The 15,935-nt window shown below is 39.0% G+C and overlaps 1 protein-coding gene across 5 annotated transcripts in view; it reads right to left on the bottom strand.

Moving 5' to 3' along the window:
* PPP1R12A (protein phosphatase 1 regulatory subunit 12A) overlaps positions 1 to 15,935 on the bottom strand; it is a 223,866-nt gene that overhangs the window by 47,340 nt on the left and 160,591 nt on the right. For 4 of the 5 annotated variants that reach the window (XM_030548638.1, XM_030548641.1, XM_030548637.1 and 1 more), the window contains exons 12-15: positions 12,667 to 12,789; positions 8,963 to 9,130; positions 8,348 to 8,524; positions 874 to 964 (exon numbers count right to left, since the gene is read on the bottom strand). In XM_030548638.1, coding sequence (XP_030404498.1) covers positions 874 to 964; positions 8,348 to 8,524; positions 8,963 to 9,130; positions 12,667 to 12,789 — 559 coding nt within the window. The remainder of the gene's footprint in view (positions 1 to 873; positions 965 to 8,347; positions 8,525 to 8,962; positions 9,131 to 12,666; positions 12,790 to 15,935) is intronic. The other variant, XM_030548639.1, reaches the window with a different exon arrangement.

Below are 15,935 nucleotides of genomic sequence, written 5' to 3'. Positions count from 1 at the left end.
CTATATGATTTTTAGGGATTAGAGGAGTTGTAACTGGCTACCACTCAATCCAGATAAGATGATGATATGGTTTGCTGTTGGCTTGGGAGAAATAGCTGAAAGACTGTTTCAGTGCCCGAAATCAGAGTGCGCAACTATTACTTGTAAAAGACACACAAAACTACGGAGTGTTCTTAGATCTTGGGTTAGTCCTAGATGTTCAAAGAGCACTTCTCTCCCTCCCCCCTCTAATCTATATCTAGGCATACTAGCTTGAACCGTTTCTCTTTGATGTGGAACACATCACAGATCCAGGTCTGTCACTTCAATCAAGGGATCATTCAGAAACTGAAGCAAATATAATATGCCAGGCCTGCTTCTTTAAAATAGAGTTTCAAGCCTGGAGCACCGCGCACTGTGTTTCAGACAATGTAATGGCTACCAGTAAGTTTCCTTGTGGAATTCAAAGTGTTGGTTTTAAAGGTCTAAATAGCTTGGGACCCAATTATCCAGGCATGTCATATTGTCATAGCTAAAAACAATAAAGATGTTCAACTGGAGCCACTTTGCTATATAACAGGAAAAGGCTTTCAGGAAGACACTCGTGGGGAAACCTCTGCTTGCTTCCCTCCAGTCTGCAGTCTGGATCTGTTAACCTTAAGGGCACACTGGAAGGCCCATCTTTTCTCCCAAACATTTTGAGAGGAAGAGGTTTAAATTTGGAGAGGTGGTGTTGTTTGCAGTGTGGAATATTTTATCTGCTCATATGTACTGAGTTTACACTGGGGAGAACAGTCACTGTATTTGAAGTTTTACTGTGAAAATTATGAGGTTATTGCAGAGTTTGGCACCAATTTATTTGTTCATAAATGAAAAAAGAACAAAAAACTGTACCTGTGTGGATCTTCTGGACTGTCTTGCTTGCCTGGATCTAGCTTTTCTTTGGGACTCAGACTCTTCATCCCGAACAGGAGTGAGGTATGATCTAAAGAATAAAATTAAAATAATATTCAATAACCACTAATTTTTGCACAATGCATTAAATGATAAATGGACATTTGCAATGTGACATGATTGAAAATCAATGCTATTATTAAAAAAACCAAAACTAAATTCCACATAATGTAACTCGATACATAAATCTGTCTTTGAAAATGCAAGAAATACAGAACTGTATTTTGAATAAATCTTAGCATAATTATAGCCAGTTAAGTGTTATATCAGAATTATGTCACCAAAATGCACTACTGATCTAGACAAATATCTTAACCAGTCAATTTTCTTATTTACAATAAACTCATTTTGCCATTTTCTCTCAACACCACTTTCTTACACTATTTTGGTATTCTACCAGTCTGCTAAAACAAGGGTGGAGTATCTCAGATATATATTGTGTGGGTATGAGTGACTATGAAGCTTTAACGTACATTTTATATGCCTAATGTAAAGAATATGGCTATTACAGGAAAGCCCTACTATGCCATCTATTGTCTCAGAGTATTAAAAACCCAGAGTACGTGACTGCTCAGTAAATGAATTTGGAAAACTTTTCAGAAACAAACCATATTTAGCACTGATTAGGTAGCATTGTTACCAAGCAAATTTATTTCATATACAAGTTAGCTATTACCCTAACTTTAGTCTACTCTGAATATAGCTATAAGTTAGTGAAATATTGTCATTTTTTCAGTATTACAGGTTTGTAGTCATTTTATAAAAGCAAAGATCATACAAACATCTAGAACAACAGCCTCTAAATAACAGATTTTTAGCCATGTTGCCAAGCAAAACAAAACATTAAAATATAACACTTATCCTCATGACTAATCAACCTCCCCAAAAGTCCATGGCAGTTAAAACTCCAAGAAGTCTTACAAGACATAAGATCTAAAACTAGCACTCCTCTCTAACTCTGGGGGAAAGAGAACAAAGTTTTCTGAATTATTTTCATGAGAGATTGTTTTATATATAAATTTGAGTGCTCTAGCCTAAAGCCATTAAATGAATGTCTGCTTTTGAGGCTTCAACTTTCTCAGATTTGAAGGGCAATCTTGAGCCCAGTGTAAAATGTGTCTATGTGACCAGCGTCTTGTGTGACTTTCACACCCTACAAAGGAGGACAGGAAAATTTGTACAGAAGCAGATCCTCAAATCCCACCCCTTCCTTCCCCTTAGCCTGTACATCTACAGCCCACTGTGTATTACCATACAGGGACCCCTGCACATAGAGGGGATCCAATTTATGGATGCTCCACAGCTACTTTACACTAGCTCTGATTGCATAAAAGAGTTCTAAAGCCATCACAAGTGCCCCAAAAGAATATCTCCTATGTACAGGGAGACTTCTCTGCAGGTATACATTACGCCAACCCCTGACCACATCCATCAGAAGCCCGCGGGGCAGGTGGCTTACTTGGGTGCTCTCACAACCCTGCTATTCCAGCTGCCTTAATAGCCCACAGAATCTGTTGGCTGTTCACCTCAAATTTGTCCAGGCAGCTCAGTACAAATTAATCCGGCCCTCAAAGCTGCTCTCACTTGTGGTAGAGGCTGGCCAAAGCCTCCACAATCACAGCACAGGGGAGGTGACAAAATGTGAGAAGCCATTTTCTCCCTGAACTTTTAGAGTCCTCATGCTGAGCTACGTTCTGACACATGGATCAGCTGTGCTCAGGGTTTATGCTCCCTGCATCCCCCTCTCCCACAGGCATCTTCCTACCTCCTTTGTGCAGCAGAACAGCATCGGTTTAACTACAAGTGAGGCCTCCTCAGCTGTGGACACAAGATTTGCCCCTTACTGAAATATCTATAAAACTATGATGATCCCATTAAAAATCTTAATGGAACTGCTGATTTTCTATTACAAGATAATAAATCAGTGCTAGACCTATTAATAATCAGTTCTTTGCTGCGTAACACATAGTTATTTAAAAGTATCAAGTATATTTTAGCATCTTTAGAGTAACAAAATTGGAAAAAAAAGTTGATAAGCAGCCAAAAATGAAGGCCTTGAAACAAAGTTCTATTCACAAATTGTATCTCCTGCATTCCAAGTTTGAGGACAACAAATTGTGCAGCCTTGAACCATTCTGAGTCCCAAAACTGGTCAGTTTATCCATTTTTCACAATGACGACTTACCTACTATCACATTTTCTGATGCTGTATACAAACCGGTTTGTTATGTTTTATTAGCTTTTTTGTAAAGAATATATTTGTTAATGTTGGAAACATTCCTTTACTTTTGGGAGACCGCTCGCTAGAAACATCAAGAACAGCTCTTTAAATTAATAAGATGATGGCCAATTTGAAAATACTAAAATTATTTAACAACTTTTTGAGAAGATGTTCTATCTTTAAAAAAAATAATTGCACAAACCAATATTGGATTATCACCCATGTTCTACCTCTACTTTACCAACAGACAGATTAAAAATGAAAAGACAAAACTGCCTTAATATATACAAACATAGCTATTCCTACAAGTGCCCTCTGTCCTGCTATGTAACATCTATAAAATACTATCCATAAGAAAGTTCATTTCCCATCCTCCTCTCACCATCCATGTAGTATTTTTGGTAGCTCTTCTCTTTTGCTAGATAGCGAGGCCTAGTCTAGATTAGGAAAAAAGGTTTTTGTTTTTTAAAAGCTGGGCTAGCTAACATGTTTGAAAATATCACTTACCACCTAAACCTTGCCTTCATCAGGAAAACCACATATTTTTAGCTTATTAGGTAACAAACATGTTAAAATGCTAATGTAGAAGGGACCAACCTCTGCTGGCAGCCCTGGGGGTGGCGCCACTACTTTGCCACCCCTTCCCCACCCCCATCAGCACCCAGGAGGCTGTGGCCGCACGAAAATTCCCCGGGGTTTACCTCGGCTCACTAACGCATGCTGAAACACAAACTGCCATGTCTACCCTAGGATTTTAAGATGTTAATTATCATTTTTAAACACACCCACACACGCATGCGTATGTGTTTTATATCACCTTAAAAATTGTCTTAGCTGGCCAGGCTCTACTCTGGGCTTCCTCTGATTAGACCAATGAGCTAACAAGATTTTAAAGGTGTTAAACTGCTTCTATACCAGATGCTAAGTAGTGTTTCAAATTGTGGACTAGTTTACACTAGAAAATTTGATCAACCCAGCTACATTGCTCTGGGGTGTGAAAACTCCACAACCTTGAGCAATGTAATTAAGCCAACTTAAGTCTCTGCGTAGACAGTGCTAGGTCAATAGAAGAATTCTTTCGTTGACCTAGATACGATCTCTCGGAAAGGTGGATTACCTATGCCAACAGAAGAACCCTTCCCATAAGCATAGGTAGTGTCTATGCTGAAGTGCTACAGTGGCACAGCTACAGTTGTGCCTCTGTAGCATTTCAAGTGCAGACAAGCCTCATGTTAGCAACCCTGAATTAGCGATGCACGAGTGCTAATGTTCATCGAATTATGCACCAGGACCCTCAAAGTCTTTTGCAGTCACTACTTCCCAAGACAGAGTACTCCATCCTGTAAGTATGGCCTACACTCTTTATTCTTAGATTTATGACTTTACTGAAATGCACAGTTTGCCTATGACCAGCTTACCAAGCAATCCAGATATCTCTGTACAAGTGACCTGTCCTTTTCATTATTTACCACTTCTCCAATCTGTCTCATCTGCAAACTTTATCAGTTATGATACTACGTTTTCTTTATTGATGAAAATGTTAAATAGTGTTGGGCTATGAATGGATCCTTGTGGAATCTCTCTAGAAAAACACCATTTGATTTCCCTTGTACAATTATATTTTGAGATTTAACAGTTAGCCTATTTTTAATTCATTTAATATGTGCCATGTTGATTTTGCATCTTTCTAATTTCTTAATCAAAACATCATGCGGTTCCAAGTAAAATGCCCTACAGAAGGCTAAGTGTACTATATCAACCAAATTTGTATTATCATAAAAAGAGTGATATGGAGTTTGACTTCCATAAACCCACGTGGACAGGCATTAATTACATTACCATCCTCTAACTCTTTAAGTTCCATATCAGCCGTCCATTATTTAGCCCAGAAGAGATGTCAGACTGGCAGGCTTATAATTACTCAGGTTATCCTGTTTACTCTGTTATAATATCGGTAAAAGATTAGCTTTCTTCTGGTCCTCTGGAACTTCCCCAGTATTGCAAAAGTTACTTAAAGGCAACATTAACAGTCCAGAGAGCTCGCTGAACTACTCTTTTAGAACGCTTGGAAGCAAGTCATCCCACCTGCTGATTTAAAAATATCTAACTTTGCTAGCTTCTGTTTAACATCTTCCTAAATTACTGTTGGAATGGAAAGTATTTCATCATGATATAAATACCGATCAAAAATATCTATTGAACATTTCTGACTTTTATTACTGACAATTCTACCATTTCCATCTAGTAAAGTATTACTTTAGGATTGTTTTTGTTCCTAATATAACTGAATAACTCCTTATTGTCCTGAACTCTGCTAGCCATAAATTAATTTGTGTCCTTTTTGCTTTCCTTATCTATTTTCTAAAATTCCTAGTTTCCTGTTCACATTAATTGCTCCCAGCTTTTCCTTCCTTCCACTCTCACTCACTCTCTCACACACATAAGATATCTCCTTTCAGACCTCATTTCCAAATTAGGTTAATGTTATGTTGTGACTGTTTTTGTTTTGAAACAAGGGTAGCCTTCTTTCACAATTGTGGATTTTTGGTCATCTAGTAAAATCTCAAACAATTGCCAGTTATCATTGACTTTTTCTGTTTAAATTTTCTCTCAGCTGTTCTGACTCAACTGTTTTTAGATTTGTGAAATTGCTCTTTTAAGGCACCATGTACATTTATATTACTGGTTTGGACCTGAATCTCTTTGCACATCACAAACAATCAAACTATCATCATTTTGCACCTTCGTTTAGTCACTTTGAATGTGGTTTAAACTAAACCAGAAAAAAGATACTCCTACACTTGATCAAGAGTGTTCAGATAGGGAGTTACACTGGTATAATTATACTGGTGTAACTTTCCAGGTAAATAAACCTCTAATCTAGACAAAGCCTAGAGCCTACAATTACTATACTAGTATTTGTTACTGCTAATATACCTATAATGTGGAAAAGCTCCCATACCACTAGAATCCTTTTTATAGGCTTATAATTCTTTTTGCAAAAATGTGTGACAGATTAAAATTGCATACAGTTTTATCTGATAGAGTATTTTTGTCCCACTCTTCCCTACTTTGTTCCCAATTTTTTTTTTTAATTAGTTACAGATGAACACTTTCAGTACTTCAACTTGCCCCAAAATGCACGGTTTGTTTAGACACTAGAATGGCTTTGAATGGGTTTACTTTTCAAGTAAGATTTTGAAGACATTTTGTGTATTAATATGGACTAAGTCACTATATTTTTTTTAATATTTAGCAAGCTATGCACTACATATACAATCAACGCTTTTCATTTAAAACAGTTTTACATTGCACCAAAATCTTTTGGCCAGTATATAATTAAAAATCAAGGAAATTCAGTCCACTTGCAGAAATCTAACAGTGGATATTGTGATCTTATGTAATATATGTGCAATACCTAGACACACTAGTAAGTAGTGAATGACAGAGTGACAACCTTAACTCTGAATTTCCTTGTTTTTTTCAGTCCGTAACAGACTTTCAGTGGTTACAGTAACAGTTTAAAATTCAAACGTTTCTGATAGGTTTTCTTCACTGGGAATGATATTTCCACTAATTTTACATTGCTTGCATTTATTTATATCAATTTTATGTGACAGAGACTTTGCCTGCAGCAACCATGCTACTTTATGAAAAATACATATGCGAAGTAGTATTTACTACCAAAATGACTCCTGAGCCACATCATTCCCCAGATGCCTCCAATGTCGAAGTGGGGAAAACGGATTAAAAAATGTCCCAAGTAAGTTTAAATCACAAAATTAGCATGTCTGTCATGTGGAATATTTTGGTGTAGCAAACCAGAAGATTCTAGGTTTCTCCTACCAGTTTCCCACCTGTTGTGAATGTTAAACATCAATTACATTACATTTGCAACTAGAGAGCTTGATTTCTCAATTTCCCTAGACCTTTTATTTTCCAAAGAGAAAGTAGTATGTCATTACACATTGAAGATAAAGACTTAGGGCTTGTCTACACTACAGGTTAGACCAGTATACTTTATGTTGCTCACGGGTGTGAATAAACCATCCCCCGAGCAACATAAGTTACACTAACCTAAGCACCAGTGTAGACAGTGCTATGTCAGTAGGAGAGCTTCTCCCGCCAAAATAGCTATTGCTTCTTGAGGAGGTGGTTTTATTATGCCAACAGGAGAACTCTCTCCCGTCAACAGCCAGCATCTTCACCAGATGTGCTACAGCAGTGCAACTACATGAGTGCGGCTGTAGCGCTTCTAGTGTAGACTAGCCCTCAAGGTATTTCTATGCAGCCTACAGCAACAAGCCTCCCAGCCCAGGTCAACAAGCTTGGGCTCGCAAGCTCATGCTACCATGCTAAAAATACAAATGTAGACAGGGAAGCTTAGGATACAGCTTGGATTCTGAAACCTAGAGATGGGTGTGGACTTCAGAGCCCAAGCTGCAATTTTAAAGCACTGTCTAACACAGCTATTTTTAGCACAGTACCGCAAGTTCAACTTTGTTGATCTGGGCTGGTAGGCTTGATTCTGTGTGAGCTATTGAACCAAACATTCTTGGTGATGTCTATGTCCTGTATCTTTATGCGATCAGACATACACACTAACAACTGAAATAAATACTACACAATGCCTTCTTATTTCAGTGTATGGTTATTGAGACACTTCTATATTTATATTAGTAAGGGTAATTACTTACTACAAAGTTCATTGTGCTACTTTAACCACTTCAGTTGTCAACCAGTTTCTTCCTTCCCTACCCTCCATTTAGAAATCTTTCCACAGTGTTAGTATAGGTATTTTTTGTTGTTTTTTTTTTTTTAGGTGAACCGTTTAAGCAAAGAACAGAAATATAAACCTGCAAATAACCTATGTAGTAGTATCTGTGCTACCAAAAATCTACATTATAATTCAAGGGTAAAACAAAATAGAAGCAACATGAAAGAGCATAACTCACAATGTTATCTTTAGTTTAAGATATTTTGTGAGATTCTTTGGATGTTTCTCTCAAAACAGTTTCTGGAAGGTTAATGAAATCTATCGTGTTGATAGCTGTTTCAGTACAGTTAGTAAACAGACAAGTATTGCTTCACTTGCTGTACTAGCTGATTTACAATTAACTACTGCACTTTTTTAAAAATAAGAAAACGATCATTTTGTGTAACAGCACCATTACTCGCAGAACCTTTACACACCTCCGTCTCTCCCTGACCTCTGACGTTGAGGACACAGTGCCAGAAGTAGTTGTAGTCATGGTTGTGGTAGTAGCTGTAGCATTTACAACAGATGGCGCAACAGGAACGGTCACTGCTGTAGGAACATTGTCCTTTTCTTTCTCAGTACTATCCTCAGCCCACAAACGATTTGAGGTACTATCGCATCACAAGCAGCAACACAAAAAAGAGAAAAGGAAATGCTAAACAATGAAAGCACTTTACTAAATAGCTGATAACATGTAAGTTGAGGGATGGATTTTTTTAAAAGAACAAATGGAGAAATGTCTCTGCTATGAAATATGAAGCTCACCTGGAGCCATTAAATTAGATAAATTCAAAGTTAAACAGTTCACACTTCTTGAACTTTATTATTCTTTACCCTTCCAGCACTCAATTTATTCTTTTACAGACATGCATAGCTGCCACTTAATAGCGAAAGCCATCAACAATTATTTTTGAGCCAAATTGTATATGCTTAAACAAATTTAACAGGAAAATGAAAAAATCCAGAGCCCCATGACCTACTAAACAAAAAAAGCATGCACATACATAAGCACACAGTCGATCTGACACAAACTGTGTTGATGCCCTTACCTGCTTTGTACACCTGCTGAAGTAGAACCCGTTGTAATCTTTGTAGTAGTGTTTGTGCTGGAAAGCAGGCTTTTCTGAAGACCAGCTGAAGAGGTAACTGTTGGTGCTGACGTAGTACTTGGAACATGAGAACTAATCAAGTCATCTTGTCTTCTACCAAAGGAGCCACTGAGGGGGAGAGGCGTTTATATAGGATGTGTTTGTATCATTTATATTTGCATATAAAGACATCATAAAGCTACAAAGTGACTAATTAAAACATAAGACCTCATTTCACACACATTTCTGGGGCAAAAGGAACATTTTCAAATTGGAATTGCATTCCTATTTCCCTTGACTCAGCCCCTCTTTCAGCCTCCAATGCTGTAATCTGAGAGTCACCCTTAATCCTGGACTTTTCTTCTGCTACTCAGGCAGATTTGGAGACAGAATATCACCACCCCGTAGGCTCACATATATGTAGTTGTGTTTCAACTGCCTCTGCCAAAGTCCCCATCATTATCTTCATTGCCTCATTCTTCGACTATTGCGTCACTCATCTCAATGGATTCTCCAATATCCATACACACAGATGCCAGCAATATTCTCCGTTATTCATATCTGCTGCCTCTCTTTTCAAGCTCTCTGTGGATCTGCTCCATCGTAGCTCAGAAATATTATGCCACTTTATTTCTAACACTCCCCCTTTCATCTCGATATTTCAAGGTGTAGAGAGGAAAAGGTGATTGGAGGAAAGAAAAGAACACAAAGGTTCCCACACAATGTCCCTGAACCTCTCATTCTGCATAGCAGAGTTGAAAGCACTGCGATCAGATATGCTTTTTCTGTGCCTGAACTTAGTAGCTCGATAGCCTCTCAGGCTCTATAGACTGTCACACTACTGCAAAACAGTAGTATGAGTACTGTCAGTTTGCCATCACTACTCTGGATTTTTTATTCTTCTACGGCTGTTAAATTTGCATATAAAGAAACCTATGATAAAAGAACATAAAAGTTGTACATTAAGAATGCAGGAATTACCAACTTAAAGTTGCATGCAGAATCTGAACTCTACCCCTTGTGCAGATGGAATACAATACAGCCTTCAGCTGCATGATCTCATGCCATTTCTCAAGCAATAGCAATATAGGTGTCACATTCTGATTTGTTTACTGGCCCCTTTGGGCTGCCTGGATTACACAAAAGGGGCCAGAAAGCAGCTGGAGCTGCCCATCTTAGAATGCTGCTAGTGTGGGGAGCTCTCAAATGGTACCAAGCTGGCACACTAAGCCCCCATTCAGTCCTGGTGTGGGAACCCTGTGGGATCACAGCAGGAAGGCAGAAGCTGGAGCAGCAACCAGGCTGTTTTAAATTATGTTGAGCCTCAAAGCAAGCAGACCCTCCCTGAGATTCAGTGAGCTGTAACCATAACCAGTTCCTTCAGAGAGCCCACTGCAGCTCTGAAACATGTCACTGCAGCTCTGTGCTGCAGAGAATCTAAGCCATAATACAGAAGCTTTTTCAACAACTTAAAATATACATGTGCAGCATCATGCTGTATTCTATGTTTGCCAGAGAACCAGTCTATTATTTCTATCCTTTCCCTTCAGCCCTTCTTCCACTGGAACATTTGCTCCATCTTTTATTTTTTTTTAAGCCAGTAACAGTATCAAAATATGCATACAATGAATTTAAGCAAGCACATAATATTATTGTAACCTTTATTCACCATCCCTACCCCCCAACTGTTTGCTACTCCAACTAGTTGTACTATGTTTAAAATTAAATTAACAGGAGTACTTGTACCTTAGAGTCTAACAAATTTGTTAGTCTCTAAGGTGCCACAAGTATTGCTGTTCTTTTTGCGAATACAGACTAACACGGCTGCTACTCTGAAACCTAAAATTAAATTGTAAGTGTTCTTGGGTGAGAAACTCTTACTTATTCTCTAATGAGTTTACTATACTTTAGGCACTGGACAGATTAATGAATACTAGTACTAGTAATATATAGTTAGCCACTTTTAAATATACTACAGTTAACTGTAGTAGTGAACAAACTGAAAATTTGCTGGTGTAGCTGTAATAGGACACTTAAGTCTGAAGTTAAATAAGATTCACAGTTAGCTGTCTTACCACTGAATTGCACCGAAGGAAGGCTGAGCTGCTACATTAATAAAGTATGCCTAAAAGAGATGGCAACTAAACATTTAAGTATTCAATGATGTACCAGACTGGGTAAAATTTTCAAGAGGAGGTCAAGTTTGGTTTTCAAAAGTGAATTAGGCTCCTTGGAGCCTAAGCCTCGCTGAAAGTCAATGACGCTTAAACAATTGTTGAAAACAGGACTTGGGATAACATTTTCAAAAGCATCTATGATAATAAAAACAGTGCAAGTAAAAAAAGAATGAAAAGATATTAGAAAGTGCTACATGAATAGGTCAGATACAGAAAAAACTGATTGCGTATGAGAAATAGCATTAAAACTATATAATAATGCATATACACATAGGTTTCTCCTACAACCTTAACTTTGACATTTTCCAACTGCTAAGATTATGCAGCCTTTGTCTTAAATTCCATTTAAGAAAATTAAAGGTTTTTCTTTTCTTTTAAAGAAAAACCATGAAAGATATACTCTATAATATAGAACAATTCAGCGACAATACTGGAACCACTGATCTGCATCTTAGTGACAAAGAAAAAGGCTCTGAAGGAGTACACCTCACCATCTTTTGCACTATTAGCATGCTCCAACGTGCAGTAAGTTATCCATACATCCATAGGCAGCACAGCCTTTTTTAATTTATAAACTTCATAAGCTTACGGCCCAATTATACAAACACTTACCGACGTGAGTAACTTTACTCACATGAGTAGTCCCATCAGTGGAATTACTCAACTGAATAAAGTTATTCACGTGTATGTTTGCAGGACTTGGCCCTTTGCGAGAAAACTCTCTTCAATGTATACTGTAAATGCACGGAGAGTTGTTTCAATGGAGTCAAATTTCATTCCAGAGTAGGCGTATGTCTATATTCTATGAAGACTGCAGCAATGCCTAATTTTAAAATAGTTCCATCCCTAGGAATACTGGCACAAGAACTTTGTCCAAAAAATAAAATAAAATAAAATAAAATAAAATAAAATAAAATCACAATTTTTCTACCCCACTATCCTCAAACTTTCAAGAAGAGGCTGAACCATTTTATTCAAATATTTAAAAAATAGTGACCTACTATTTGGATAATTAGTTACCAAATCTGGGAAATTTCAAACCTAATTCCAGGTACCTAGGAAAGACCGAAAAAAAGGATGGCAGAATGGAAATAATGCAACTTTAAATATAGTGGTTACTGTTATTCCTACTTCACAAGCAGAACTCTAAGCTGGTTTGTAAAATCATATTTAGAAAAAATCATGGTTTGTGAAACAAGTAATTGTTTTTTTCTGGGGGGAGAAGGGTGCGTGTTTTAAAGAATCAATGTACACCACAAGGATTTTAACTTCTCTTCCTTTGGGAGTCTCTCTTGGCATTACTTTGGAATTAATTTTTGTTTTATGATTAAAAAAAAAGAGTGACATCTTTACGGTGGCAATGTTTAATTGAAAACTGTCCTTGTAGGGTAAAAAATGCATTAATCATTTAATAATTTTTCTTAAACACAAGCTAACAATTTGTTCACTTATTTTGCTGAAAGCAATACACATGGTCACAGCCCTTACCTTTTCTGATAACTTGTATTTAGTGATGTAGGTCCTTCATTCAAGCTGTTTTTCTTGACATCTTCCTCCCATTTTCTTCTTGTGTAAGAACCACTACTACGTATTGAGCTAGCAGATGAATCCCTGTAAAAAGATTGTATTTGTGCAAGGCTTGTATTAGTGATAGTTTTGTTTGTTTGTTTAAAGGGGATTGCAGAAGAAGAAAAATACAGGATTGGGACTTGAGAAAGTAAGCATACTTGTGCAGACAGCAATAAAATTACCTTTTAGTTAGCAAATTTCAAAGCTCCTATAGATAAACCACTATATCTAGTCATGTTAATACGGATAGACGTATAAAAGAAAACACGTGGATGAAAAGAGGCTATGGTAGAGAAGGGAAACCAGAAATATCAAATTAACAGTCATACTTTACATGTTGACATCATTGGTTTTTTCTTCTTATGACAGGGCCAAGAGTGTCCCACAATGCTACTGGGACACCATAATGCAGTCAAGGGAAAACTACTTACCTGTAATTTTGCTTCTTCAAAGCCAGTCTCCCAGGATTTCTCATTTTTTGGAGTATCTCTCCTAAGTTCAAAAGCTCTTTTGCCTTTTAGTCATTGGTAATGTGGGCGAGTGGGCGATATGGCCTACGATGTCCACCATCCAGTGAACTGCCATGTGACATTACCTATCACTAACTAAGTCCCTAGGAATTTCCAGCCAAATCTTGCAGTACATAGGAAGCACAAGCTCCCCCAAAACAAGTCAATTAGAAACCTGACCATGAAAATTAACAAATCAGTTTGTTTTTATGTTTAAAAACTTAATAATTGAATAAAAGTCCAGGGAAAAGAAAAGAACTGACTGGTAAAAGGGCATCAGTAAGGTCTCATGTACTAGCTAGCCTTCACTTCCTCAGAGTCGAAAGCTCTTGAATTAAAGGAATTCCGCCCTGTCTTCTACTGGAAGCCTGAGACTTAAGAGTGAAAATCCTGTGCAAGAAGTTTCTTTAAATTTTTTTTTTCCATCTTGATGGAGAGAAGGCAGTGATGCAAGTGTGGGCTATGATATCATGAACACAGTAAAAAGAATTGGCTGGAGGGTAGGGGGGTTGAAAACTATGATTTATCACTTTGTACAGTGTAATTTTGGCACTCTCTCCAAAAAGAAAAGATACCCAATCAGAGATCCTTCTAAACTGCTATATTCTCAAAACTGTTAAGACTTTTGCAGGGCAGTTTACAAGGATCTCTGGTTAATCTACTGATCTGTAAGGGTACCTCTACACTACCCGCCGGACCGGTGGGTAGCGATCGATCTATCTGGGATCGATTTATCATGTGTAGTGTAGACGTGATAAATCGATCCCCAATCGCTCTTCCGTCGACTACCGAACTCCTGCAGTGCGAGAGGTGGAAGCAAAGTTGATTCAGTGCTGTGAGGACGCGAAGTAAGTAATTTTAATTCGATCTAAGATATGTCGACTTCAGCTACGCTAGTCTCGTAGCTGAAGTTGCATATCTTAGGCCTGGTCTACACTAAGTGAGGATCGATCTAAGAGACTAGATGAGCAACCAGTCTTCTCACTTCAATCGTCCACTCCAACAGGTCTACACCAGAACTTTTACTTTTCTCACTTCATGTATGATTTTCTAGACAAGAGCAAAGCTCAGAGAGAGAGAGAGAGAGAGAGAAGTGAAAAAAGAGTCTATTGTGTAAGATCTATTGGGTCTAACTGCAGGCAAGGAAATCCAACAAGTGTAAGTGTAAGTTCCTTCTTGCTGGCTACTCCGACAGAGGGGAGGGTGGGAATGGAATAGACATGAACAACACATCTCGAAGAATAACAACAGTTACAGAAAGGTGAGTAACCGTTTTTTCTTCTTTGAGTGATTGCTCTTATCAATTCCAGTTAGGTGACTCCCAAGCCTTACCTCGGAGGTGGGGTCAGAGTCAAGGAACCGCAGATTGGAGAATCGCTCTGCCAAAGGCTGCATCATCCCGAGAGTGCTGGACGATGGCATAGTGGGACATGAAGGTGTGAGCTGAGGCCCACATGGCAGCCCTGCAGATTTCCTGGAGAAGAATGTGTGCCAGGAAGGCAGCTGATGATGCCTGAGCTCTCGCTGAGTGAGCCGTAACAGCAGGCGGAGGGACATTTGCCAGGTTATAGCAAGCATGAATGCACCCAGTGATCCACAAAGATATTCGTTGAGAGGAAACCGAGGCACCTTTCATCCACTCCACAAAGGCGACAAACAACTGGATTGTTTTACGAAAAGGCTTTGTTGGGTCTATATAGAAGGCGAGTGCCCTTCTAACGTCAAGAGAATGGAGACGTTGTTCATGAAGGTCAGCATGCGGTTTTGGGTAGAAAAACCTGGCTCACATAGAAGAGGGACATCATTTTTGGTAAGAAGGCTTGGGGAGGTCTTAGTTGAACTTTATCTTTATGAAAGGTGTTATAGGGTGGCTCACACATGAGAGCCCATAGTTTGGACATTCGACGTGCAGAAGTGATGGCCACTAGGAAGGCAACCTTCCAGAAGAGATAGAGAAGCGAGCAGGATGCCAGCGACTTAAAAGGAGGGCCCAGAAGGCAAGAGAGGACCAAGTTAAAGGTTCCATGCAGGCACAGGTGGCTTCACTGGAGGACAGATTTTCTCCAGGCCTTTGAGGAAACGCCGCACGATTGGGTGTGCAAACATGAAGCGCCCGGCTGCGCCTGAATGAAACATAGAGATGGAAGTGAGGTGGACCTTAAGGGATTCAAAGGCTATGTGCTGGTCCTTTAGGAACATCAAGTAGTCCAAGATGCACGGAATTGGAGCCTGAAGCGGGTGCACCTGCCACTGAGCGCACCAGCTAGAAAATCTTTTCCACTTGGCTTCAGAGGTAAGCCTGGTTGACGGCTTGCAACTTTCGAGAAGCACCCGCCTTAACAAATCTGAACAGGTGCGTTCAGCCTGGGTTAGCCACGGATCCTCGAGGCCGTGAAGTGCAGTGACTGAAGGATCGGGTGCAGAAGACGACTGTGGTTCTGAGAGATGAGGTCGGTGTTGAGAGGGAGACTCAGGGAAGCCTGGATTGACAGGTCCAGCAGGATCGAGTACCAACACTGACATGGCCAGGCAGGGACTACCAGAATGACATCTGCCTTGTCCCGGTGGACCTTGAGGAGCACCCTGTGTATCAATGGGAACGGAGGGAAGGCATAAAGCAACTGACCCGACCATGTGATCTGGAAGGCGTCTGCTATCGAGCCCGGACTGTAGCCCCGG

This window comes from Gopherus evgoodei, chromosome 1, assembly GCF_007399415.2.
Source record: "Gopherus evgoodei ecotype Sinaloan lineage chromosome 1, rGopEvg1_v1.p, whole genome shotgun sequence".
In the NCBI taxonomy this organism is placed as follows: domain Eukaryota; kingdom Metazoa; phylum Chordata; order Testudines; family Testudinidae; genus Gopherus; species Gopherus evgoodei.
This window is presented reverse-complemented; position numbering and strand designations above follow the sequence as displayed.